The 26192-nt window shown below is 40.8% G+C and overlaps 1 protein-coding gene across 1 annotated transcript in view; it reads left to right on the top strand.

The window, feature by feature from the left end:
* Nucleotides 1-681: 681 nt before the first annotated feature.
* The window catches only part of meis2b (Meis homeobox 2b), a 27998-nt gene continuing 2487 nt past the window's right edge, over nt 682-26192 (top strand). Inside the window, exons 1-12 of the mRNA XM_074685044.1 lie at nt 682-874; nt 1250-1482; nt 2155-2296; nt 2497-2547; nt 2677-2727; nt 2835-2981; nt 7796-7910; nt 17540-17679; nt 21655-21731; nt 23359-23417; nt 24874-24960; nt 25308-25401. Of these exons, the coding sequence (XP_074541145.1) occupies nt 863-874; nt 1250-1482; nt 2155-2296; nt 2497-2547; nt 2677-2727; nt 2835-2981; nt 7796-7910; nt 17540-17679; nt 21655-21731; nt 23359-23417; nt 24874-24960; nt 25308-25366 (1173 nt within the window). The 5' untranslated portion in view covers nt 682-862 and the 3' untranslated portion in view covers nt 25367-25401. The remainder of the gene's footprint in view (nt 875-1249; nt 1483-2154; nt 2297-2496; nt 2548-2676; nt 2728-2834; nt 2982-7795; nt 7911-17539; nt 17680-21654; nt 21732-23358; nt 23418-24873; nt 24961-25307; nt 25402-26192) is intronic.

Genomic DNA, 26192 nt, shown 5'->3' with positions numbered 1-26192 from the left:
TTATTATTACAGAAACCAGAAAAAAAGGTAAATAAATAGACCATTCATATGTTTTTCACGGCTAATATGTCGGTTAAAGCTGCTGACCCTGAGTCGATTTCCAAAAATCAAATGTGGCCCCTCTTTGAAAAAGCTTTACACTTCTGACATAGGCTACCTTTTATGAGAGAGTAAAACATCTCTTATTTTTACCTTCTTGAATTTTAAACACCAGATGTTTGCATCACATATGTTTTCAGCCTGATAACAGCAAGCTGAAGAGCAGCTTGTGCATGTTGCTGTGTGTGTTTGAGTTGTAAAAAAAGAAAACGGATGGAACACAGAGTGGTCAGAGCATGGTGTTGTGGCAAACTTTTTAAATTTATCTCAATAAATGGGCTCACCCTGATTCTTGTAGTATCACACTCCTCTATAAAAAAAAAAACACAACCGCAAAAACCGCAGATTTATTTTGAAAGAAATGGCCGGAAGTCGCCTAGTGAACAGTCGCTGTCTTGATTTGTACATTGTAATGTGTGTCTGTGTGTGTGCGCGCGTGTACGTGCGTATGTACGTGTGCGTGTGTTTGCACATGTTTTTTTTTTTTTTTTGTAGGGGGGGGGGGGGGGGGGGGGGGGGGGGGTCCTATAAGATGCTGTGCGGCATACTCGTGGTCACTGAGCGTTAGCGCGCAGACGGGGATGGGCTCGCGGACAGAGTGAGTAGAGCTCGAGACAGGTGGACCATTGGAAGAATCAGAGCGCGCGGACACATGCTGTCAGTGATCAGCTGATCGATCTGTGAGATTATTGATGATCAGGATTGTAATCCGGATTACACTCTATTCTGAACTAACTGTACAGAAGAGGAGCAGCACGCAGACATGACGCAGAGGGTAGGATCAAATATTTCATTTGGTTATTTGCTTCAAGACTAGATATGAGAATATTAAAGGATCACATTGGATTTATTATGTTTACTCACTAAATGTATTGTTTATTAAAATATTGATAGAGTGCAATCAGATTATAATCTGGGCGAGAGGTGTTTTTCACTACTTTTATTTAAAATATTAAGTAAAAAGCGGACTTGAGTGACAATTTCTAGCTACCCAATTTAATCATTAATTATCTGTTGCATGAATAGTTATTGATGCTCAGAGATCCTGAGATTAGACTGAATCATTAAACTGCTCATGTTAAGATTATTGATAATCATAATAATCACTCTGTTCCCCGTTGAAATAAATATAACCCCCCAACTCCCTCAGTACGAGGACCTATCTCATTTCGGGGGGGCCATGGACGGGGTCGGGGTCCCTTCCTCTATGTACGGGGACCCGCACGCGCCTCGGCCGCTGCCGCAAGTCCACCACCTGAACCACGGGCCGCCCCCGCACCCCCCGCAGCACTACGGAGCGCACGCGCCGCACAACATCCTACCCGCGAGCGTAGGGGGAGCGGTGAACGACGTGCTAAAGAGGGACAAGGACCTGGTCTACGGGTCAGTTTATTTAGTCATTATAAATTTGATTATTCTTATTATTTCATTTTATGTATGAGTTTTTTTCTTCGTCAACTATTTTCGCACCCTTTTAAAATTACACAAAGCAAAAGCAGCATTAGATAACTATTAGGTCGGTTGAAAAATATCTTAATTTTTTATTTATTTATTTATCTTATTATTATTGTTAATAATATTTTTCTCTCAGCCACAACTGGTGATGATCAATTCGTTTTTACTGTTTAGTCTATATCAACAATTCCTTCACTGGTAACTCCATTTCTGCAAATACTTTTGTTGATGTTATTTTTATAAGGAGTAGATAAATACTTATCAAAAATGTCTGAGATTTATGCTTCCTAAATATTTTTTTAATTCCTTTTTAGAGTCGCTATTACAGCTTTCTTTCTTTAAGGGCCATATTCATGCCGTTGGCCTATTTAATGACTCTTATTCTGTATAGGCCTAAAAGTTATTTTTAATATTAATCATAATATAGTATTTAATGCAACTATTTAATACTGAAGCCTTATGAATAAGTGTGCTCTCAATTTAATTTCTGATCAATAAAAAAAGCGCGCGCGAGAGAGAGATTGGCAGTGACCCAAATGTCTCCTTAACTCAGTTCACCCGATTCGGGTCCTGGTCTGAGCCGGCCTCTGTGTGTTTCAGGCACCCTCTGTTCCCGCTCCTCGCGCTGGTCTTTGAGAAGTGTGAGCTCGCGACCTGCACGCCCAGAGAGCCAGGTGTGGCGGGAGGTGACGTCTGCTCCTCGGACTCTTTTAACGAGGATATCGCAGTATTTGCTAAACAGGTAGGCGCATGCGCAGTTTACATTTTGGCTCAACAAGGATAATATTGCTGACAGTTTTGAAGGCTGTGTCAGTTGACAAATACACAATTTACAGTTTTGAGGGCAACAATATTTGAATTTTTCAAATCATGTGGTGAGTGAAAAACGAAAAACTGAAACAAAAATCTAGCTGAAGGTTTAATTAATTTTTGTTCACGCAGATCCGCGCAGAGAAACCTTTATTCTCATCAAACCCGGAGCTCGACAACCTGGTGAGACTTGAACAGATTTTTAAAGATTATTATAATTGTATTTATTTATCTATTTTGAACGAACAGATTTTTCCTTCCATGTGTAAACAAGAGAAAGTTAAATAATTGAATCTTTTATGTATTTTTCAGATGATTCAGGCGATCCAGGTGCTCCGTTTCCACCTGCTGGAACTCGAGAAGGTAAAAAGACAACGACAGATATTAACATAAAGGATTCAGTGATGTAACCTGTGCATGTCTATCGGTTGTGAAACTGGTGAAACTGAAAATGGGTTATTGAACCGCAGGTGCACGAGCTCTGTGATAACTTCTGCCACCGGTACATCAGCTGTCTGAAGGGGAAGATGCCCATAGACCTGGTCATCGAAGACCGGGACGTCTGCAAGGGCGACTTCGACGACCTGTCCGGATCCTCCACACACCTGGCAGACCACGTGAGTCCTTGTCATCCATAATCAGGTTCTGCGGAGGCTCCTCTGAGCTCAGAGAAATGTTTGATCGATCTGCAGACCAGTTCCAAACCAACTCAAAGCCTGTGTTCCCGCGTGAACTGTTTTTAGTCACGCGATTACAACTTGGTATTTTATTCAAACTGTGATGGCAACTGGAATTAAAGCTTATATTTTTAATATACGGCAGGAGAGAGTAAACCTCTTCTAACAAATTACATGAAATATGAAAGAAAATATACTTTTCTGTGAAAATATGGGTTGCTATTTTTTTTTCCTTTGTATAATTAAACAAAGTGTACCTGATGTCCCCTGACAAAGCCCAGAAAGCACAGCTCAGCTGCTGATTTCTGTAGAAATTGGGAAAGCCTCCCTGGTCCTGGGACATCACATTCTGACACCCTGGCCCTCAGCATCTCTGACCTCAGACAGGCCCCTGTGACAGCATCTGTTTTCTGCATTTACTGCATGTCACATGCTCACTAATAGTGAGAACATGAGTCAAGTTTTGGGGTTTGTGTACCACAAAGTTGATTTTCATACACTGATATAAAAGGGCTATCAAACATTTCTATAAAGCAATAAATGCAAATTTTAAAAAATCTACTAAATTGAACCTATAAACAGTTCATAATGCATTACTAGCAATGCAAAGCAAACTTTTTCTTGATTTGAGGCTTAAATAAAAGCAATTAAAAGGAACTTTGTGACCTTCAATTTGGATTTATAATCCGAATAAATGATGCACTGTTGTGCTGGTGTTTTCTAGACCATGACATAGACAGGGGACAGCTTCAAAATGCTCATGCTCTGAAATATAGTGATGTTTTACTTTGATTTTTTTTTTTCATGCAAAAGACAGTAATGACAAACTATTGTTCTCCTCAATGGTGAAAATGACAGGTCACAACACACCAACCTGAGCATGTCTCTCAGAGTCTTCCAGTGTTGGCAGGTTTGCAGTCAGATGCCACCACACCCTGTAGCAAGATTGTTAACATTTCTGTTTTAATTTCATCCACCAGTCTGTGACCACATTCACATCTGATAAAACAGAGCTGGGCCTGCTTCTGTGCTGACATCTGTCTTTTTAGCTGCACTTGCATGCTTAGCTCATTGGTCGCTTCAACTTAAGATGGAAGTTTTCAGTAAGTCAGTGGTGTTGTTTTTTTTTAACAGGGGGGACTGAAATAGTTAAAATATGCCCCTTAAAAAATCATGCATACATTTTTTTTAGCTTCAGTGCACTGCAGTAACTGCTGACAGCCCTACTAAAACATGCTATGATATGTAAAATAATGAAAGATACACAAAATAATTTATTGATATCAGTCTCCTGCATAGATCAAAGCACCTAAGTCACATGCTTATGTGATATAAAACTTTATTTCAATGGTAATGAATTTAGTTTTTAAAAACAATTTTTGCAATCTTCACACCGCTCTACAACATTTGCATCAGTTCACCGCTCTGCTGTGCCACCATAAGTCTAATTAATGTTTAGCTTCATGTTTTCTAATAGGAGAGTTGAAATCACAGAATAATCAGAGAATGAAAAAACCTTTGAGTCGGTGATTGGTGGTTTGCTGTCAACTCATGTGAATGCAACCAGAAGCCTCTTTCACATGTGAACAACTCTATGCATATGCCAAAGTTTTTTGAGTTGCTTGTTCACACATGTTCCATTACTCTAAAATGTTATCAGGGGATGGGAGAGAAAAAAAAACAACACGATAGAGCCAAGGTGAAACTCTCATATGTTTGTGTTCACACATGCAGTTTACCCTTGGAATTTTGAGTTTAGCTCATGTATGCTAGCGCAACAAAAATACTGTGAGGTACAATGGTTTTTCAAGCTAAGGAGAAAGGTTAAACCTCCTAAATGCACAATTTGTATCAATTTCTTGTGTCAATAAACCAGAAACCATCCTGAGTCAAAGATGAGCACTCACACCGCCGAGTCATAATAAAAGAGCCAAAAAACAACAGAGAACTGCACCAAATATACCAGAATAATAAATTAATAAAATAATATTTTATATTTCAGTTTTGATAATTATCATAGTAAATAGTTTGATAATTTAAAGTTTAACTGTGAATATAAAATCTCTTTATGTCAATCATAATTTAAACTTAATCTTATCATTCACTTATCATTTTGAGTCCCAAGAGTCAAATTTGGTCATAATCTTGTCTCCAAACCAACTTGTTATTAACTACACAAAGTAAAATCTATAATCAGAGTTTTACCAGTTAACAGAACTCATGTACATTTAGTCCTGGTTAACTGGGGTGGATATAGGAAACACATTTACCACATTTTACCCTGTTCACTTGTGACCGTCAGTTGAATGCCCCCACTTGGAAAAGCCTTTAGTTTAACTTTAAAGAAACATCTGATGTGTTTATTTTTACATTATATGATAAATAACCTGAGGGTGCATTCAAGGACCCTGTTCATGTTTCAGAAGTTTTTTACATCCCGACCATCCCTGACACGTTCAGCTGAAGGTCTCCAGGTATCATGGTCACTATTCATTCCAAAACACCAGTTACTCTGTAAAGGTCGTGATCCTGTCAGAATTCAGTAAAACTCAAGTACATGATGGAGCATTGTTTCTGACAGTTCTCCCAGTTTTAGTTCAAAGTTTAAAGAACGGTAACTTGTCTGAATGGACAGGGTGTAAAGCTGAAACTGTAGCTAACATTTTTTTCCTTTTTTATGATGACGCAGAATGTAAAGAGGTCTACAGGTCAGCCTTAAAGGATAAGTTTGGTTAATACAGCTTTTACATTGTTTATAGAATGAAGTAGAACAAAATACTCACCCAGAAGGCTTTCCTGGTCCAAGCAGTGCTTCGGGAGATATTTAGATCCAAAATCGTGCAGCGGACGTCCGTATAATGGGATCCATCGGGGCATAGACAGCGCTGCTCCTAAAACTGCATTAATTGTCCAAAAACTTGTGTTTTTCACCAATATTCCATCATGGTCCGCTCCAGGTTTGTCCTCTGCTGCAGTCTGTGTCACTCCAGACAGCACTGTGTGGCTGTAATGACCTCTGAACTGACGAAGACTTTGTTGACGATTGCCCCTCCGCACATCGTCATGTAGCCTGCCGTCTTCCCCTGAAACAATGAGCCGCACTGTCCATGCGCGGAGGGGCATTCGTAAACAAAGTCTTCGTCAGTTCAGAGGTCAGTACAGCCACACAGCGCTGTCTTGAGTGACACAGACTGCAGCAAAGGACTAACCTGAAGTGGACCATGATGGAATATTGGTGAAAAACACGAGTTTTTGGACGATTAATGCAGTTTTAGGAGCTGCGCTGTCTATGCCCTGATGGATCCCATTATACGGACGTCCGCTGCACGATTTTGGATCTAAATATCTCCCGAAGCACTGCTTGGATCAGGAAAGCCTTCTGGGTGAGTATTTGTTCTACTTCATTATATAAACAATGTAAAAGCTGTATTAACCAAACTTATCCTTTAAGGTTTACAAAAGGGACTCAAAGGTAACTTGCGGAAAATAAAATAATTTCTTGGTGCAGGCTTCTGAGATCAGCTGGTTACATCAAAACATGTTTAAAGCTACTGGAAAACAGTGATGATGATGGTACAGCTGTGTTTGCTGAGGTGCTTGTGTTTCAGTAAATAGGATTAATACAGCTGCTCAGGGTTTGTTAGGGATGTTGGGGGGTCTTCATCTCAGCCCCCCCGCTGTGCTCTTCATCCCTCAGCAGCAGACTCGGTCAGATGTTGACCAGAGTCTGATCACAAACCTGCACACCATGATTTGCTTTGATCAGTGGTTTTATTAAGTTATGTGTTTATCTTCAGATCAGGTGTAAGTTAACAGACACCTGCAGCTTCTCTGTGAGCCTCACAGCGATGACTCTGAAAGTCCAGTATTCACTCAAACTCAGTAAATCACCAAACTCCTGCTTTGACTTTCTTAATGTTGGCCACGTACCTGCTGCTCCAAGAGCTCCACTAATCTGGCTTCGAGTAAATTACTGTAAAACTTACGGCAACCTTTTACAGTGCAGACTTAGATATAACACTAACCTACATTTCAGAGTCAGGTATTTTGGCAACAAATTCACAGTCAGGATCAGAATCAGGATTAGGATTAGGACATGTTAAAACTGAAAGTAAAAGTCTGAGTGAAGTTTTAACGTGATCAAACAGAATTAGTGATCTGTCACCGCTCAAACCTGCTGCAGTCTGAATCATCTCTGTATAAACTTATTTTACTGCCCTCAATCGAAACATCTGAAACATTTTCAACATCACATTATCTGTTTTTAACTGCAGACTGAACACAGACTCAAATACACAAACACGCACACACTTAAACACACGCACTCACAGCTGTAGGGTGTAAAGAGTGCGTCTGGTTCTTGCTGAGTCTTTGTCTCCTCGTCATCTGTGGACTCTTCATCAGAGAACCATCCGGCAAACAGCTGACACACACAGAGCTGAAGAGGCTTACTCTGAGATAATGTCCTTTGGGGAGGGGGGTGGATGCAGGAGGGAGAGGCAGGCACCCATAAAACCAGGGCTCAGAGTGACCCTGCTCAGTCTCTGAGCTGGACTCTGGAGGTTCATAAGCTGCTCTCTGTCTTTCCAAACTCCCTGATCTGTGTCATGGACAGAATGGTAATGTAGCTGATGCTAGGCTAACAGTTTCTGCTGGCTGTGTGTGTGTGTGTGTGTGTGTGTGTGTGAAACTGATCCTGGTAGTATCGCTGACACTTCTTCTCTCTCCTCTTCCTCACTCCATCGAACCCTCAGAACACGGCGTCCTGGAGAGACTTAGATGACACCCACTCCACGCCGTCTGTGGGGACACCTGGGCCGTCCAGTGGGGGACACGTCTCTCAGAGTGGGGACAACAGCAGTGACCTGGGTGAGCAAAGAAATCATTCATATTACATCTGACCTTCGCTGCCACAGGAGGGGAGAATGATGATGACGATGATGATGATGTAGTGACCCTCTAAGCTGGTCTTTTATTTAATCATTCAGATTCACACAGGTCGCTCAGATAAATTGGATCAGTCCGATCACACACATCGGTTTATTCTAATTCATTTGATCAGGCTTTTTAACTTTGATTCAGGGAGAGCTCTGCAGCATGACGACAGAGACAGAGGCAGAGACAGAGACAGAGACAGAGACAGAGACGGGGACAAAGCTTTATTCCAGTAAAAGAGAAAGATGGTTCAGCAGTTTTTTCTCTATACAGTTGAACTAAATCTTTTCTTTTGACTGATTTACGCTGAAAAATCAGAGCTTACTAAAAGTGTTTCATTCCCATTTTTTTTGTTGTTGTTGTTTGTTTTGTCAGTAAGTCCAAATTCTCCCTCCTTCAGATATTTAAGGTTGCACATCAGCTTTTTAACAGTTTGTTACTCCCTCTACAAATAGTTAAGACACTATTCAACCGCAGGAACTAAAAAAAACAGCTCTGGTGTAATAAATTTACCTCTGGGGTAGTACTTTCCAAGATATCCAGGTGCTTTTGGGGTGGGGGCCTGCAAGCTGAACATTTCTAATTGGCGGCGCACCCACAGTCTTTTAATTTCCTCCTCCATCCACAATAGGATGACCTTCAGCTGTGATGGACCTGGTTTAGTAACTCTTAAACAATGGTCTTCTTTGAGCCTGACAGTGTGAATGTGTGTTTGCTCCTGGTGTTACCGTTTAAAGAGTGACCCTGAAAACTGGAGACCTTCTGCTGAACGTGTCAGTGGATATCCAGTTTACAACAGCTGTTCAAACAGAAAAAAAGCCCTCAGGGATGCATCTAAGTTCAGTTTTATCTGGGTTTCAAAATATTCTTATCATAAAAGTATTTAGTGCTTATCTACAACCACCGAGAAGGATACATCAGGCTGGACGTATTTATATTTTAAGCTTTAACAGCAGTTGATCTTTAGTTGGCAGAGCGGTCCACTGCTTTGTTATTTATCTGACACAGCTTTGTCTCTTTGTGACTGCTTCATGTTAATGGGCTTAGTGAGGTACTACACATAATGATGCCGGCCTTTGTCATTGTCTTAAAGCCCTCTACTGGTCTGGCGGTGTGTTACAACTGCTTTTACTACTTTTGTTTTTCATCTTATGTCACTGGCTTTACATACACTATTAGAGATGGGTATCGTATTAGATACTTTTATAGGTACTGACCAAATTCTATCAGAAGTACCAAGTACTGATTAATATAAAATCAAGCTGTACCGTGTTTAGGAACCTAAACGCATTCTTGTGACTAAGAGGGAGTGGAAGAGTCGAGGATTTTCAATGCTGGACATGATATTTTTCAACAAATTAAATTTTATTACCACATAAACACAAAAGTTGGTACTGTTGCGCACCGATACTGATTGCCAGTTACTGGGTATTGGCACCGCATCATTTCAAATGTGAAAAGTGAGTTACTTGGTGGAAATGTTGGTGTCTGATGTTTTTGTTCTGAATGAAGCTGCAGATGTCATTAATGCAATGATCATCACTCTGATCCTGATCCTCTCAGCTGGAATCATTAAAGTTTGATGAAGACTGCAGAGGGTGGTCACAGCATGATGGTATCACTCCCTGTGGTTTGACCCAACTTCATAAGAACATGTGGGAACACTGAGGGAACCCAGCTGCCACTGTCCACAGGTCATGTTTGGATTATGTGGACCCACGTGTGTTCTGGTTCTGGTTCTGCTGTCTGTACAGAAAGTATGATCAGAGGCTTGCCCTGTTGGATGGGTGAGGGGTTAAGGGTGGTGTTGGTCTGAGGACTCTGAGGAATGTTTGGATGTTGAAGTGTGGAGACAAAGAGCTGTAGGGACAAAAGATGCGGCGTTGAGTTGGGAATGTGAGGAAGAGGAGGGAGAGGATCTGATGCTTTTATTGTGAACAGACTTCAGTTAGAGGGAGGAGTGTGTATGTACATGTGTGTGTGTATTCTTACATGACAGTAACATCTCCAAAAGGACAGGCTAAGGTGCACAGCATGTATGGAGGTGAACACGGTAATGATTATTTTGAAGTAATCTAATCCTATAGATTACAACAGACTATTATCTAGATTTAATTTTCTGACACATCAAAGGAAATATTTCCTGTTATGTTCTGACAATTGAATGTTTTTCTCTGTTTGGGTTCAGATTAAAGCTGAAACTTAATTTGTGTGACTGGATCGTGCCCAGCTTTAATATTCACCTCCACACACAGAGAAGTAACATCCAGGCAGAGCAGTGCATTGTGGGTAATATGGGGAGGGGCCTGTAGGTGTCATGATGATGGATTCGAGCCCCGCCAAGCTCATTAGACGAGCCGTGTTAGTTTTACATCACTGATACAGCCAAGAGCACCGCAATCAGTTCAGCTAGCTGCTACGCTATCCGTCTTATCCGACTGTCGACATGAGGTAATATCTGTGATAGAGAACGCACTGGGACACAGGACGACGCTGAGACATGTGAATACATGTCTGAAATACAGCCATCAAACACAAAGCAAATCAGGTTTTAAGTAATAAATATACCTTCATCAAAAATAAAAAGTTAAAAATTAATATATAATGATTCTGACCTTTAATTGCTGAACAAAACAAACAACTTCTCTCTTCCCCTTAAAACCAAAATATTTAAGATTCATTCTTCCTGTTCTTATTGCTTCATTGTTGATTCACATCAGTTTACTGAGACACACACATAAATACACTCGACACTGCACATCACCAGTGGTAGACAAGCACACAACTTTGTAAGCTTGTTTCAGATGCAGAGTTTTGAAGCCGCTTGTTGACGGGGTCAAACAGGAAATGCTGAACTGAAGTTTTAAGTTTGAACGAGGGAAAGAGGTGAGTCAACAGCCTCTTCACAGACAGTTACAGGGTGACCACACAAACACACATACTCCTATTTGGGCAAAACTTGTAAATTTCATGCTTTTTCAGATTTTCAGCTCCAAACAAATAAATAAAAATAAATACATAAACATATTAGCAATAACCAGTGACCACAGTATAAAGTTAGGACAAGTACAGATCATTTTGTTAAAAATGATGAACTAAGTAACCCAACAAGCTTTCTCAGGCTGGAAAGAGGATTTACAGTGATACAAATCATTTTTCACTTCAGGATCCTCAAATACAGCTGAAGATATGGCCCTGACACCTCAGCAGTATAATCCTAAACAAATGTAGTTATAGATAGAGGCGCATAGTTTTGGCAGATTTAAGAATACTTTGTGAATATGAATGATAACTAATGCAGATAGGCAACAACAAATTAAATCAAAGATGAACAGCAAAAAATACAATCAAAGTAAGTGTATGTCTTGTTTTCAGAAAACGAAATGTCTTACTCGGCTTTATATGAGCCACTATCACCTAACAAGTCTAAAAATTGTCTTTTTTCAAGATATAAAAGACAAAAATGGTGCCTAAATTTATTGTGAAGACTGCTAGCGGGGTATGGGAAATGTCCTTTTTTTAAAAAAAAAAAAGCTTTGTATTTAGGGGCCGTCTACCCAACAATGCTTTTAGGATGAAATGCACAAGTATTGTTCCATTCCATTTTTTTTGATGACCTACAACATAACTTTTTGGAAACAGCCTCCAGAGTTGAATTTTTCTGAAACTATGCGACCACTGTTGTCGTGTAAACAGCAAGCTAGACGTCACGCTCTACTTTTAGCGCATTACACTCAAGGGGCAACATCTGATTAGTAAAAATGAAGCCTATGAGGTAGCGCTAAAAGGTGCTGTTTGTCGCGAATCTGCTTGAGTCTGGTTGCAGAAAGACCAGGACTCATGTACACATCCAGCCATAAAAACAGAGTTTTACAGCATAAAAAAGTATATTTACAGCCTGTTTCAAAAATGTCTTGGGTCTAAAAGGCTGATTTCACTATTGGCACACTGTACGGTGAGTGAATTTTTTTCTAACTCTGCAGTTTAGAAGTTATAAGGATTGTTTGATTTTCCAATCAGAGGCACAGCTCTGATGCCTGGGCGCCGTGTAGCTGCTTGAAGAAAAACTCACAGCTGGCGTCATAGGGAATGTGGCTGCGTCGCGGATTGGCTTCAGCTCAGGGTTTCAGGAACATACGGGTGACGTTGTGGATGCTTCGTCCATGTTTTATCCAGTCTATGATTACACTATCATCGTGGGAACTTAAAATTGCTATGCATCCCAACCATAGACTGTAGTGATGGGAAACTCGATTCTTTTTACTGAGTCGAGTTTAGATGAGTCACTCACCAAAGTGAATCAGGTTTTTGAGTCATTTGAGTCACTCGAGTCAGTTACCCAGACAGTGCATAGAAATCTATATTTCAGAGAGATTCATACCAGTAAAATGACTGAATAGGACAATTAATACACTACAATGTGGAAAAAAGAGTGAAAGATCAACATATATTAAAGAAACTTTTATCTTTCTAACTCACAAATAAAATAACATTAAATTAGATAAATATAACTGAGAAAAATTACAAAGTTCAAACAGTGCAACATTAGAAAAAATAACTTTGTACAAAAAATATAAAGATAAAGCCTCTTGACAACTATGAAAATAAACGGAAATAGCTTAAACAATAGTAAAATAAAAATAAAGTGTCAGCAGTCATCAAAAAGTCACCCCTCCGTTAAAATGAATTGCCCGCACAACAAATTGGCATTCAGGAAAATGATCTAACAATCCTTGCCAGGACTGAGAAGGTAATGCGACGTACGTTCGAGCTGGCGAGTGACTCGTATGTGCTTTGAGTTATACTGTGAGTGAGTTAGTGATCCGTATGTACTGTGGGTGAGTTAATGAGTTAATGACTCGTATACACTGAGAGTTGAGCCATTCTATGTACCAGCCATTCCCCTGTGATGTGAGTGAGGGGCTGGGCTACCGTGAGCTTTGTACTGAGTCAGTAAATGAGTCATTTGGGGCGAAGAATCATGATTCTCGAGTCAGTAAAGTGATTCTCGGGTATTTGTTCATGATTCGCACAACACTAATAGAGTGTATATAGAGTGGACAATGTCGCTTTGCCATTTACCATTGTATGGTTTTGAAGCCAAAATTCCCGTCACAAGTGCGGCCATTGGCAGCAGTCGTGCAGCCTGAGTTTGCACAGTAGAGACGATGAGGGATTCTGGGAAAATCTGAGTGGAGCAGGGTGACTAAAATAAAAATTATTTTACAAAAAACACGAGAACGGCAGCTGTCAATCATTGTCAAACGTTACGTAAAGCCTTGTTTTTTAACCTCATACAACTAATGAAAACGAAACTTTTCAGAAAAAAGAGGACTTGAACACAAGACAGCCAAATTATATCTTCAAATGACCACAACAATCTGACATGAGAAACATTTCTAAGAGGTGGAATAATTTTCAAAAATTTGACCACAGCCCATCTGGAATGGCTAGAGAGACAGATTTTTTAACTTATACTGCAGCCAGCCACCAGGGGGAGCAGTTTTTGCGGAGACCTGACTTCGAGCCAAGCAATTTGACATCCAATTTTTTTTTACAGTCTATGTTCCCAATACAAAACCAACAGTAGCAGTGGTGGTCTACCATGCTACTGAATCTTTAAAATATGACCGACTTTGGGTCAGAATGTAACAGTCAAAGCCGGTTAGATTCAAACTGTAAACAATCCTATTCAGCAACCTTTACAAAAACAAAACAATACAAGATATTGGTCAAGTTAAAATCTCTAGCATCATATTTAAGCCATTTTTAAAGTGGTTAAAATCAGATTATAACATTGATGTGTCAGAAATCACTTGTCAATGTCAGCAGTGAAGACAGGACAAAACTGGACGTTATTTGTGATTTTAAGAAGAAGCGTCAGAGATGTCTCAGTTTTATATATTTCCCACAGAAGAAGAATAAAGTAGACTGAGCTTGCTCAGATCGTGCAGCTCTGACTATGAAGGCAGAGCGACAGAGACCTGATGATGTGGGTGACATCCAGGAGTCTTCAGACAAAGGTGATTATAATCTGTCTTAAACATTCAGATGTTAGTTTAAGCCCAGTTTAAATTTACAGTTTAATCTGTGACTGTAGTGAACTCTTTCCCATTATGACCCCTCTGTGAATCTCCTCGAGCCAAAATGTGAGTTCGATGAATCTTGTGACTGAAGCAGGATCCACTGAGAGCATGGAGGTTCAATCAGCATGAGCAAAAACTGTTAAAAATGATTTTCTCTTTAGTTTTCTTCAATTTTATATAAAAACTGTTTTAGATGTAAATCATGGATAAATTAGTATGGATTAGTTAGCGTTAAATGTTAACAGTTTTAAGAGAAAAAGGTCTAAATGTGTGAAAGAGTGTGAAGCATACTCAGACTGTGCTGAGAGGAAGAGTCTCTTCATACCTCGGGGTGATGTTTTTTCTTCTCCACCTCCAGGGCAACACTCCAGCATCCCCCCCGGGTAATACCCCCCCACCCCATCCCTCCCCCCATACACACAGGGTGACGCGTGCAGACACAGCAGGCAGGGTGTGTGTGTGTGTATGTGTGTGTGTGTGTGTGTGTGTGTGAGCGCTGCACGGTGTCGGACTCTGAGCGTCTCTGCGTTAGACGGTGGAGCTGCAGAGAACAGTCAGAACAGATTAGTGTTTCTGAAGATCTGCCCTGAGGCTCTAACCCCCCACCCACCCACCCCACTCCCATCTCCACAGGACGGGGAGGGGGCAGTGTGTCCTCCTTAGATATAATTAGGACGAGACTGTGTTTGTTCTTTCTTTGGGTCTAATTTTGTTCCCCCTTTCTTAACTTTAAGGTCTAAAGAAAGAAATTCTCAAATCCACAGCTTACAGTTTGTTACTCAGGCCACAGAGCGTGTTTTCTGAGAGAGATACTACTCAGCAGCTGCATAGGCATGCTGTAAACAATAATCAATAAGATTGAGCTGATTGTCACTACTCATTTAAGCTGTGAAAGTTAAACTGCACGCTGTTAATCAGACTGAGATCATGCTGGGATGTTTGCTGAAGACTGTGTGGTTTGTCCTTTGATTCGCAAAGACCCTGTGAGAGCTTTATAAGTGATATTGAACTGGTCTCACTTTTATACATTGGCCTGTTGTTTATCCACAAATGAGACGAATGATAAAATGAGATAAAACACGGGTTAAACTGTTTGTAATAATGTCCATTCCAACCCACAGTCAGCAGTTATTCTGCAGTGGTATGTTCAAACTTGAGAGTCTATCAATAAAATGAAGAGTGAAGTTACGTTAGCTCTGATTGGTGAGGTTGGAGCTGGTAGATGAGCTCTGGTAGGAAATAACCAGGATTCACTAACATTACATGTTACAGATACATCAGAGCACCAGGCTGAGTAACACTGAACAGATAGTCTGCCTACAAACTGAGTTTACAAGTTTGATTTTTGTCATGTTTCAAACAATAGGGCTACGTAACTAAAAATATATGCATTACCTCAACGCTTTGCATCCTGGGGAAAATTTGTCTTGAACAAAGAAAAGTGTTTAAAAGATTTGCTCTCCATTCATTTGCTTCAAAACAAACACCCTTTGGCAAGAGCCACCTCTTTACTTCAGTGGGTGATGGTGCTCATGGGAAATGGAGTTTTTGTTTCAGTAAAACACGACAAATTCTGCCCAGTCAACTATAAACAGGAAGTCCTCACAGAGGTACTGTAAAAGGTACCAACCAAATTCCAGATTCACATTAAATCAAACGGTGCCATGTTTGGGTACCTAACAGCATTCTTGTGACTGTGAGGGAGTAGAAGAGTAGGAGGTTTTCCATGTAGGACATGAACACAGCATTGAAAGTTTATATACTGATAAATGAATATATTAAAGTGAAAAACTTTGAGATTTTATGATTAGACAGATTAATGTTTAAACACACACAAAAGTACCAAAAATTGGTACCATTGAGTACCGATACTGATTGTCAGGTACCAGGCATAGGTACCAGGTCGTTTCAAATGTGAAAAGTACCCATCCCTAAAGTCAAATCATAAAAATGAAAACACAGCACATATATTTTTTCTTTGGCATGTTTTCCATTGTTACCCTTCATTTACATCATGTTTGTTTATGTCCAACGGCTCATTTTCAGAGTTTGGTTTCAGTTTGTTATTTTATGATTTAAAGATGACTAATTGACAGCTCTGTTAACCAATGGCTGGACTGGCAGTGTAAAATATAGAGTAACAGAAGAAGAAACATGTAACAAACACTAACACGAGAGTCAACAAATTTCCTCTTCTGAAAACCAGCAGAAGATTCTGGTCGACGGTGGACTGTACCCACCTGACAGTTCACAGGTAACGCTGGGATTTCTGACTCTAACAGCCTGGTCACTACGGTGCGTTTGGCCTTTTGGCTTCAAAGCTCACATCGTCTGTTCATTGCACAGTCATTGATGATAAAATTCAGACCAAATTAGTTTAAAACTTAGAAAAATCAAACAGAATCTAGTTCAGGTGAAAACAGATTGTCAGGACAGAGAGGACCTCTTGCTCTGGATGTAGACTTTATTAAATAAAGGTATGTCACCAGGACAACTAGAGGACACGCATGTCCCTGTTACAGGCTCAAAGCAAACCCAGACCAAGACTCTGATGTGGACACCATCCGTCTGAACTCCCACCGCCCCCCGAGCCCCTGAGCCCGCAGCACTTCCTCTTTAAAGTCAATATTCATCGGCTGAAATATTTATGCATGAATATGGCTCATATAGGCGTGTTTGATTGATGCTTCTCCAAAAACAAAAAGACATGCTCGGGCCAGTCTTAAGAAAAGTCGAGTCTCTGTCCCGCCTCGGGGGAGGAGTCTCTCAGATGCATTATTCACACGCCCTGCAGGCAGGCTTTCAAGGCTGCTCTGCCCTGAGGGCGCCGAAACAACCAGCACGTAACAGAAAATCATCTCTGCTGATGCACAATTAATGCAGAGAGGAAAAGGAGGAGGAGAATCTTCCTCCTGACTCCTCTTTTCCTCTCTCCTCTTACTTTCTCCTCTCTTACTCCTCCCGTTTTGGGAGGGACAGAGGGGCCTGCTGTCGACCTCAGCTGAGGTCAAACATAGATCCTGCTAATCAACCATTCCTAACTCTGTCTGTGTGTGTGTGTGTGTGTGTGTGTGTGTGTGTGTGTGTGTGTGTGTGTGTGTGTGTGAGTGTGTGTGTGTGTGTGTTCAGTCAGCGCCCCATCCTGTGTCAGCTCCCTAAACGAACCTCAAACATCTCTGTGTTTACTGTGATCTTCATTGTTATTGTTTTCTTCCTCTTGTTTGTGTTTTTCCTCCTCAGAGGAAGTGGTGAGTTTGAGGTCACACACACACAACGCAGCGGTCTGAGAGCTCATTACTTCCTGTCAGCTCCTCACGCTCTCATTACCTCATGTCAAACGCTCGGCTCACATTGAGTTAATAGCTGTGGTTTCAGACTCGTCGCGGTTCTGCAGGGACCACAGTGAGGAGGAGGAGGTGAAATATGATGAAGGTTACATCGCTCACATAACGTGACTCCTCTTGTCTCTGATCACAGGAGACGGCCTCGACCACAGCCTGGCGTCGCCGGGGACAGGAGATGAGGACGATCAGGATAAGAAGAGGCAAAAGAAACGAGGGATCTTCCCCAAAGTGGCCACGAACATCATGAGAGCGTGGCTGTTCCAGCACCTCACAGTAAGAGAAACACCAGATCCTGCTACACTGAGTCCAAAAACCTGATGGATCCTGTTAGTCTGGTTCTCAAACCTATTAGACCTTGTTAGTCCTGTCTTAAACCAACTGTATCCTTCAAGTCTAAACCTAAAATGACCAGATCATGTTAGTCTGATCCTGTTTGTCTGAACTTGTTACTCTGATCCTGATGACATGACCTGTCATCATCTGGTCCTTTGGTCTGATCCCTAAAGCAACTAGATCCTGTTAGTCTCATCCTAAAAATGGACGGATCTGGTATACCATATAGTCTGCTCCGATCCTTTAGTCTGATTCTATTAATCTGATCCTGTTCATCAGATCCAGAAACAGTCCCTATCAGTCTTTAGCCGCGTTTCCACCAAGCAGACCGGTTCGGTTCGTCTTGGTACGGCACACATTTTGTGACGTTTCCACTGACTAATCCCGTGACAGATCCCCAAATAACCGAGACAAGCCGTTCAAATTTTTTGGACCCTTTCGTATGGGTGCCAGACTGAACGGATCCGCTCTCGGAATGTGGAGCAACACACTGCAGACCGTTGATTGGTCGAGAGAATCGTCACTTACCCCACAGTGGCTGCATTTCTCCTGGTGGCAGACATACTTCTCTGAAACAAAGCTTGATGTAGCTCTTTGTTTTAAAGAGCTACATGTCAATCACAGAGAGGACGAAATGCTGCATGTCTTCCATCTGTGCTCTTTGTTTACTGTGTCGCGTTATTCTTCTTCATTGGATTTATTATCGGGTAAACTGTGTCGCGCTGCTACGGCGTCACGCTATTGTTTAACAGATGTGACTTTCGGCATCCGGCTTAGACGCCGCCTACCACGAGAGGGCACAGTTTGCTGTGGAAACACAAACGGGATCAAGCTTAACTGTACCAAACCGTACTGAACTGAACTGGACTGCTTACGCAGCTTTTTATTCTAGGCCTGGTCTGGTATACCCCCAGGCCTTTTCCAAGATTTCTCCAAAGTTATCCCAGAGTTTCTTCACTGCTGCTCAGTGAAGTCTGGTTTTGTCGACTTGTTAGACTGAAGCTTTATTTTTTGTCAGGTTTGCTCTATATTTCATGGCATTTCATGACTGCCAATTATTAGTAAACAGATTTTTACTTCAGCGCCACTTTTCTTTTCTCTCTTACCACAAAGAGTCCTTTTCACAATACTTTTAACGTTCACACACTCCAGTTGTACACTGATAGCTGAGGATAGCCTTTGTTAACTAGTCCCATTTACAAAGATGGCCGCTCAGTGCCAAAGGATAGCGTACCACTTCAGAGTGGGCAACCCACTCTAGCACTGAGCCACAGCCGCCCAAGAACTGCCTAGTGTTTGACTGAAGTCCCACCATGAGTTGTCAAGTACTTGTCGGGGTTTTTCCTGCCTGTGTTCATGGTTTGTCCTGTTCTTGTTCAGAGTTTTTCCCAGTAGTTCCCCTAAATTCTTTTCTCCAGTTTGTCCCATTTTTTTCCAGGTTTTCTTGTAGCATTCCCCACAATTTTTCCATTGTTTGACTTGTACTTTTCCAGGGTTTGTACTGAGTTTTTTCTCTATCAGTCTCTGGTTTCTTAGACTTGCTCAGTATTTCTTACTCAGTCTTCTTTGTTTCTAGGATTTTGTTTTTTACAATTTTTTTTTCAAAAGATGATCCTGATTTAGTTCTGAAATAGTCCAATGTATTACTTGTAATTGCTCAGGATATCTTGCATTTGTCTTGGTTTTGTTCAGTGTTCATGCAATGGTTTTCAAGTGTAGACTGGTTGGTCCAGGGTGTACCAAGTTTTTCATTTAGGTTTTATTCTGTTTTTTTTCCCCCCCAATGTTTTCTCGGTTATTGCAATAGTCTCCCAGTTTTAGTCTTGTATTTGTAGGTATGCTCCACATTTTTCAGGATCTGTTTCTATTTTTCCTGTGCTCCTCCAGTGTTTCTCCTACACTTGTCCAGGTTTGACTTGAAGTTTTCCAGGATTTTCCTGTTTTTTTTTTTTTTTTTTTTTTAATTTCTGGTATCCTGTAAGAGTTTGTCCTGTATTTGACAAGACATTATCTCACTCAGGATTTTTCCAGGGTTTGTTCAGTGTTTTTTCCAGTGCTGAGTAAATCTTCCAGGGTGTATCCAGTTCTTGTTTAGGTTTGGTTCAGTGTTTTTTTCATAGTTTGGGGTCTTCAGGTGTTTACAGAGGTGATTTACAGGTCGCTCAGTGTTCAGTGATTCAAGTGTTGGTTGAGGCTGTGTGAATTGCTTGTGTGTGGTTTGTAACAGGCTTCTGTTTTTTGTTTTCTCTGATTTATTAAGTGTTAGCTGGTCCCCATTACCGGAGCATTAGCTTTTATCGTGGCTCTTAAGATACTGGCTCCTCAGTGTCCTGATTCCTCAGATGTGTACGCTTTGTTTGAGGCCTTTACAGGTCCAGTAGTCGCAGTAATCTCGTCTCTCTAAAGGCCACCCTCAGGTTTTCAGACCAAAAAGCAGGATAATTGAATTATCCCCTCTCTGCCCCTCTTTCAGGACTGATTTGTTTAGCAGAAGTGTTTTCAGGCAGGATGTGTCTGAACAGTGAGCGGAGCACTCTGAAAGCATCTCTGCAACACCAAAGCAACCCAGTATTCATCTGAGGTGTGAAAGGAGAAGAGTTATGTGAAGTGAGATGCTGCGGTGTGTGTGTGTGGGTGTGTGTGTGTGTGTGTGTGTGTGTGGTTATGGGGAGTCCTTTGTGTATTTTTTTGAAGAGTCTCAAAGATCTCCTGTGAGGAAGCAGCTGTGGAAGGTTCAGATTCATTATATCCTTCATTATCAGCCCATTAGCCTGCTTGTCCTGCATTCCTTCCTCGATTTACTTCTACATATAAATCTGAGCCTGAGGATTATACCAAAATCCAAAAAGAAACAGTGTCAGAGACATTTGATAAAATAGTATAATTCATTATATGTGAGTCAGTCATCTTAACAGGAAGTTCCAGTTACCATTCTGTGTGGCTTAGTGTAGCGAAACTATTTGTACCTGTAAATTGATCCACAAATCTGTACAAAGATTCACAACTCTGTGCATGAATCGACAGAGTGAACACAAATCATCCTCAAAACCAGACTCTTTTTACATCTGCAGATCTCAAACTCAGCAGATCATCAGCAGATCTGTGAACACATACCTGTGATTTTTTTTCTCTATGCATTTGTTCATACATGTTCACATTTGTGTATTAATCACACATATTTGTGGATGGACATATTCAGTTGTGATCACTCAGTCATGGATCATTTTACTCTGTTACAAATGGTTTCACTACCCTGATAGCTTAATACTACGGGTTCAGTGAAAATAAAAGCCGACGGACATCTAAAGAGTATTAACCCACTGAGGGGTTTGAATATTCAGAGTAAAATATTTTATTTAAAACCATTGAGGAGATTATCTACATTCCTTCTTTGTTCAGACTGTGTTTTCTGTTGGAGCACCTTTGCTGTCAAATGTCCTGACAGAAAAATCTTACCTGAGGAGTTCCACCTTTGAAATCTCTTCTGGGAACTCACATTAATGAACTTTAAAAGCTTTTTTGTGAATCTTTTACCCTTTGATGCCTTTCATCTCAGTCCAATATTTCCTCAAATGTCTCTTTTTATCTTCTACTGTTGACTTTTTTTAAAATTTGTACCTGTTTCTATAATAATAATATTATTATTATTATTATTATTATTATTATTATTATTATTATTATTATTATTATTATTATTATTATTAAATCCCTTTAAATGCTTTATTTGAAGAAGTGAAGATGCTGGCTTGATTTTTTTTTTAATCTTTTAAATGTTCAATTATTATCATTTTCTCAATTAAAAACATGTTTAAAAATGTTCAGTGCCTGAAAAGAAAGTTACATTTAATAAAAAACATTGAAATCACAACATTTGATTTCTCTGACGGTGAATTATGTCTTTTTTGTTCCTCCCAGCACCCTTACCCCTCAGAGGAACAGAAAAAGCAGCTAGCACAGGACACAGGTCTCACCATCCTGCAGGTCAACAACTGGTGAGACACACACACACACACACACACACACACACACACACACACACACACACACACACACACACACACACACACACACACACACACACACACAATTTTCTATCCATATTATGTTTATCTAGCTTACCCAAATGTAAGCTTCTGTATCACCAAGTTAATCCTTAAAGTGTTCATTAATTTGGTAAATATAATCCAAACAGAACAAATTTTGGAGTTTCATTTCCTAGTAATTTTTTTTTAAGATGGACTGAAATAATTGATCATTACTGTGAGCTGATATGCCAGGTCATCTGACTGATCAGCTGATAGAAACTCTGCAGTTTGCTTTTGTATTTTGATATAATTGTTCTGAATGTGCTGATTTCAATAATGTCAGAGAGATGCAGTATGCTGTGACCTTAAAGTGATACTCCGGGATGGAACAAGTTGGGTCCTATCACAAGGTTTAGGGCAGAAATTACCCCTACAGCTGTGTTTTTGTACAGCAGAAGCCCAGAGCGCACGCACCAAACACCCCCTCCCTGCTCCTCTGCCGGTTTCCTCTGCACTCAGACGGGGCCATATTTTACTTGACCAAAAACCCAAATAAACGGACTCCCACCGAAAAAATCTGATATCAGTCTACATTCACGCTTTATTTAGAGAATTTTCAGCGCGTTACTTCCACACAAAAACACAACTAAATAAGGCTCTAGTTCTCACCATGTCGTAAAACGGCGCTACCTCCGCTGCAGAGCCACAGCTGGCTACACAGGTAGTCTGCCAGGACGAAGAGACACGATGAGAACCAGAGCCTTATTTAGCGGTGTTTTTGTGTGAATGTAACGCACTGAAAATTCTCCAAATAAAGCGTGAATGCAGACCGATATCAGATTTTTTCGGTGGGAGTCCATTTATTTGTGTTTTTGGTCAAGTAAAATATGTCCCCATCTGAGTGCAGAGGAAACCAGCAGAGGAGCAGGGAGGGGGTGTTTGGTGTGAGCGCTCTGGGCTTCTGCTGCACAAAAACACTGCTGTAGGGGTAATTTCTGCCCTAAACCTTGTGAGAGGACCCAACTTGTTCCATCCCGGAGTATCACTTAAAAGAACCTTAAATAACCTAATCTGCTGTCTAAAATAATCTGTAATCTGGAATTAAAGATTCATAACTCCTGTATAATACCTGCCTCATGTTTCTGCCTCACCTGATTAAACACACTTGAGTGAAGAGCAGCTCAGCGTTTATGATCTGACCAGTCAATCAGCTGATCGCCTCAGGCTGCTCTGAACACTAATCAATACTTTTTAAACTAACACTCATATCACATCGATAACACACACACACACACACACACACACACACACACACACACACACACACACGGACTGATGATTAGCATTGATTAACATAACGGAGGCTGAGCCTGAGCCTCTGTTTATGTTATACATGATAAGTTTATGTATATTTGTTAATTATTAATGTATACATTTTAATAATTCAAAGTTATTTCTATCTCGATACAGATTTAAGATTTTTTTCTCTTTTCAAGGACTTCTTACTCTTTTCCCATCATGCTTTAGTCACAATATGAGTAATGAATAATACTATGTGTCCTTATTAATAATTTAAGTTTTTCTAATTCCTCAGGTTCATCAACGCGAGGAGGAGAATAGTTCAACCAATGATCGATCAGTCCAACAGAGCAGGTAAATATCAGGTTTTCCTAATATCAGATTAGTAATCCACAGATACAGAGCTGGTTTATTAAACATTGATCATCTAGTCTTTGTCAGTGACATGACTTTGTAGAGGTTGTCCCTTATGGTCGCAGGATTTCTCCATCAGAGCTCTGTACATAAACACTGGTTGATTCGGGTGGGGTGTGTGGTCAGAGCATGCAGGGGAGGTTTGGCGTTAACTTTCACCCCAACACTGTGAAGACATTTGCAGAAAGGGTATTCTGCTTTCTCATGTTTTAAACATGGATTTAAAGTAACAATGCTGGATGTTCATACTGAGCATGTGCAGATTTTCAGACTGCGTCATATCAACATGTTGTAGAAATCCTTGAATGATCCTGGGAACTGATCAAAGTGCTCCATACTAAAGATAGCATGAGGCCTTAACAAGATCTTCATGAGACTTGCTGAAATGATGAGCTCACCACATAATGATCTCCGAACTGGTTCATGACACATTGAAGGGGATGGGCCTCAAACACCGAGGTCAGCCATTAGGCTCCGCCTCCAACAGGCCTGGCCAGTGAGCTGGCTCTGCTGAGGGGAGGGATGGGGGTTTGTAGAGCAGGGAGCCTTAAAGAGACAGCTGCTAACATGTTTATTCAACCCTTATTTCAGACAGAGGCTGAAATAGGGGTTTTCTAAAGTCTCAGTGAGAGAAAATAGGAGATTTTTTTTTTTTACTTTAAATCATGTAGAGCTTCCACAGGGGACACCAGAGGGACTAAACAAAGCCATAAGACAAAATAAAGTCTCATATACTCAGTCATATTCAGGAAATCAGAGTGTGTGTGATAGTGGTCATGCACTCTCTTAAGGTTTTGAGACCCAGGTGGTGTTAGTTCCAGGCCAGTGCCTGACTTAGCAATGGTTCCTTGTGTTTTCACACACAAAGAACTGGATCCAGGTGCTTAAAACTGGTGCTTAGCAAACACCAACTCTTTGATGGGACAGAGCAATGGTCCGACCATGTCAGGAGCTGAGGGCAGGGTTATCGTGGCCAACGATCAGCAATGAAAAACAGTCATTCTTAGAAAGGAAAGCTGCAAAGCAAGTCCTCTGTTGTTTTGTTGGTGTTTCTTCATTGAAAAATTGAAATGGAGGTGAAATTGAACCAACATTGTCTTGCCTCTCTTATAGATCAGGTGTATACCTCTTTTATTCAACAGACAGCCTCTTGTTATTTATCTTATTTACATGACGGGATGTCATTTCTGCCTCATGTTCGTCTGCTCACATTCCTCCTCTGCTCTCTGTATCGAGCATGGCAGAGTTCTGCTCCGATGTGTTCACAAACACACACATGTTCAGGTTATTCTCAACACTCTGAAAGTCTCCTTCCTTCAGGTTGTGTGTATGTTTACAGACTGAGGAGCAGCTGTGTGTGTAACACTTTCCAACAATGTGCCCTCACCTTTCTTAGTTAATCAGGGCACCGCCTACAGCCCAGACGGTCAGCCAATGGGAGGCTTTGTTCTCGATGGACAGCAGCACATGGGCCTCAGAGGAGGTGAGCCACAAAATAATCTTGTCCCTGGCACTGACCTTTCATTTTTATTTGTTAAATAAGAAAAATGCTCAACCATTGCTTAAAAATGTCCTTATGAAAATATTTGTATGGATGGCACGGCTTTGTTCTCTGTCCTCATGCCACCCTCTCTTCTCAAGCTGTATCTGTCTTGATATCATTTCTTTCTTATTTTGCCCACATCACCATTTTCTCCGTCTTTGTTCTGTTTCCTGTTCTTATCGTGATTTGGTCTTCACGTTGCTTTGCTGTCTGTCTTCACAGTTTTCATGTCTGAGTATCTGTTTTCTTATGTTCCCTCTCCTCCTTTCCCTCTTTCTCCCTCTCAGGCCCGATGGGTGGGATGGGGATGAACATGGGGATGGATGGACAGTGGCACTACATGTAGACCAGCACTAAGTCCTGAATATCTTACGAGGGAAAGTAAGTCTTGTCATTGCTGTCACTCATGCCTTGAACTCCACCCTGTCCTCTCTGTGATGTTAAATCAGAAAACATCCTCAGTTTGATTTCTTCAGAGTGATTAAAACATAAAATGATGGAGAAGAATTTTCAAATGAGTTTGAAGAGATTCAAGACACAACCATTAAATGTTGGGAGGTCACGAATACACGAACCTGATGTTTCTAACATGTTTTACAGGCACGGTAAATACCACCTCTATAAAACATTATGCAGACACGTTTTCCTCTTCCACATGATTCCCGTCTTCCTCCAAACCCCCACAGTCTGATTAAGAACTGCCCCCCGTCCCACTGACAGGTGTAAATGAAGATGTATGGCGAGCCGGAGGCGTGCAGCTCTCGGAGTTTTATTTAAGAGCCGCTGAGCTCAATGAGCCTCGCTGTAATGACACTCAGAGTGATTAATAGAGCTCTTTATATGGAAATAAGACACACATTTTTCTCCACAGAGCCTAATACCCCCCTCCCTGTCTGATAACCCCCCACCACACACACACACACACACACACACACACACACACACACACACACACACACACACACACACACACACACACACCAATGCTAATGATATAGACTGTGATGCCTCCTCTGACACATAAAGAAATTAAACATTATTGTGAATAAAATCTGCCTGTTTATTGAATCTAATGTAATAATTCCTCTGCCGGATCATTAAACAGTAAAATTTCAGTTCTGCTGTTATTCTTATTAAAGTGGGACAGCATTGTTCTGGGTGTAAATCTCAGC

This window comes from Halichoeres trimaculatus, unplaced genomic scaffold, assembly GCF_033239565.1.
Source record: "Halichoeres trimaculatus isolate MK-OKI-2021-1 unplaced genomic scaffold, fHalTri1.1 fHalTri1_scaffold_13, whole genome shotgun sequence".
NCBI lineage: Eukaryota > Metazoa > Chordata > Actinopteri > Labriformes > Labridae > Halichoeres > Halichoeres trimaculatus.
The sequence above is the reverse complement of the archived record's forward strand: the minus strand, read 5'-3'. Positions and strand labels throughout refer to the sequence as shown.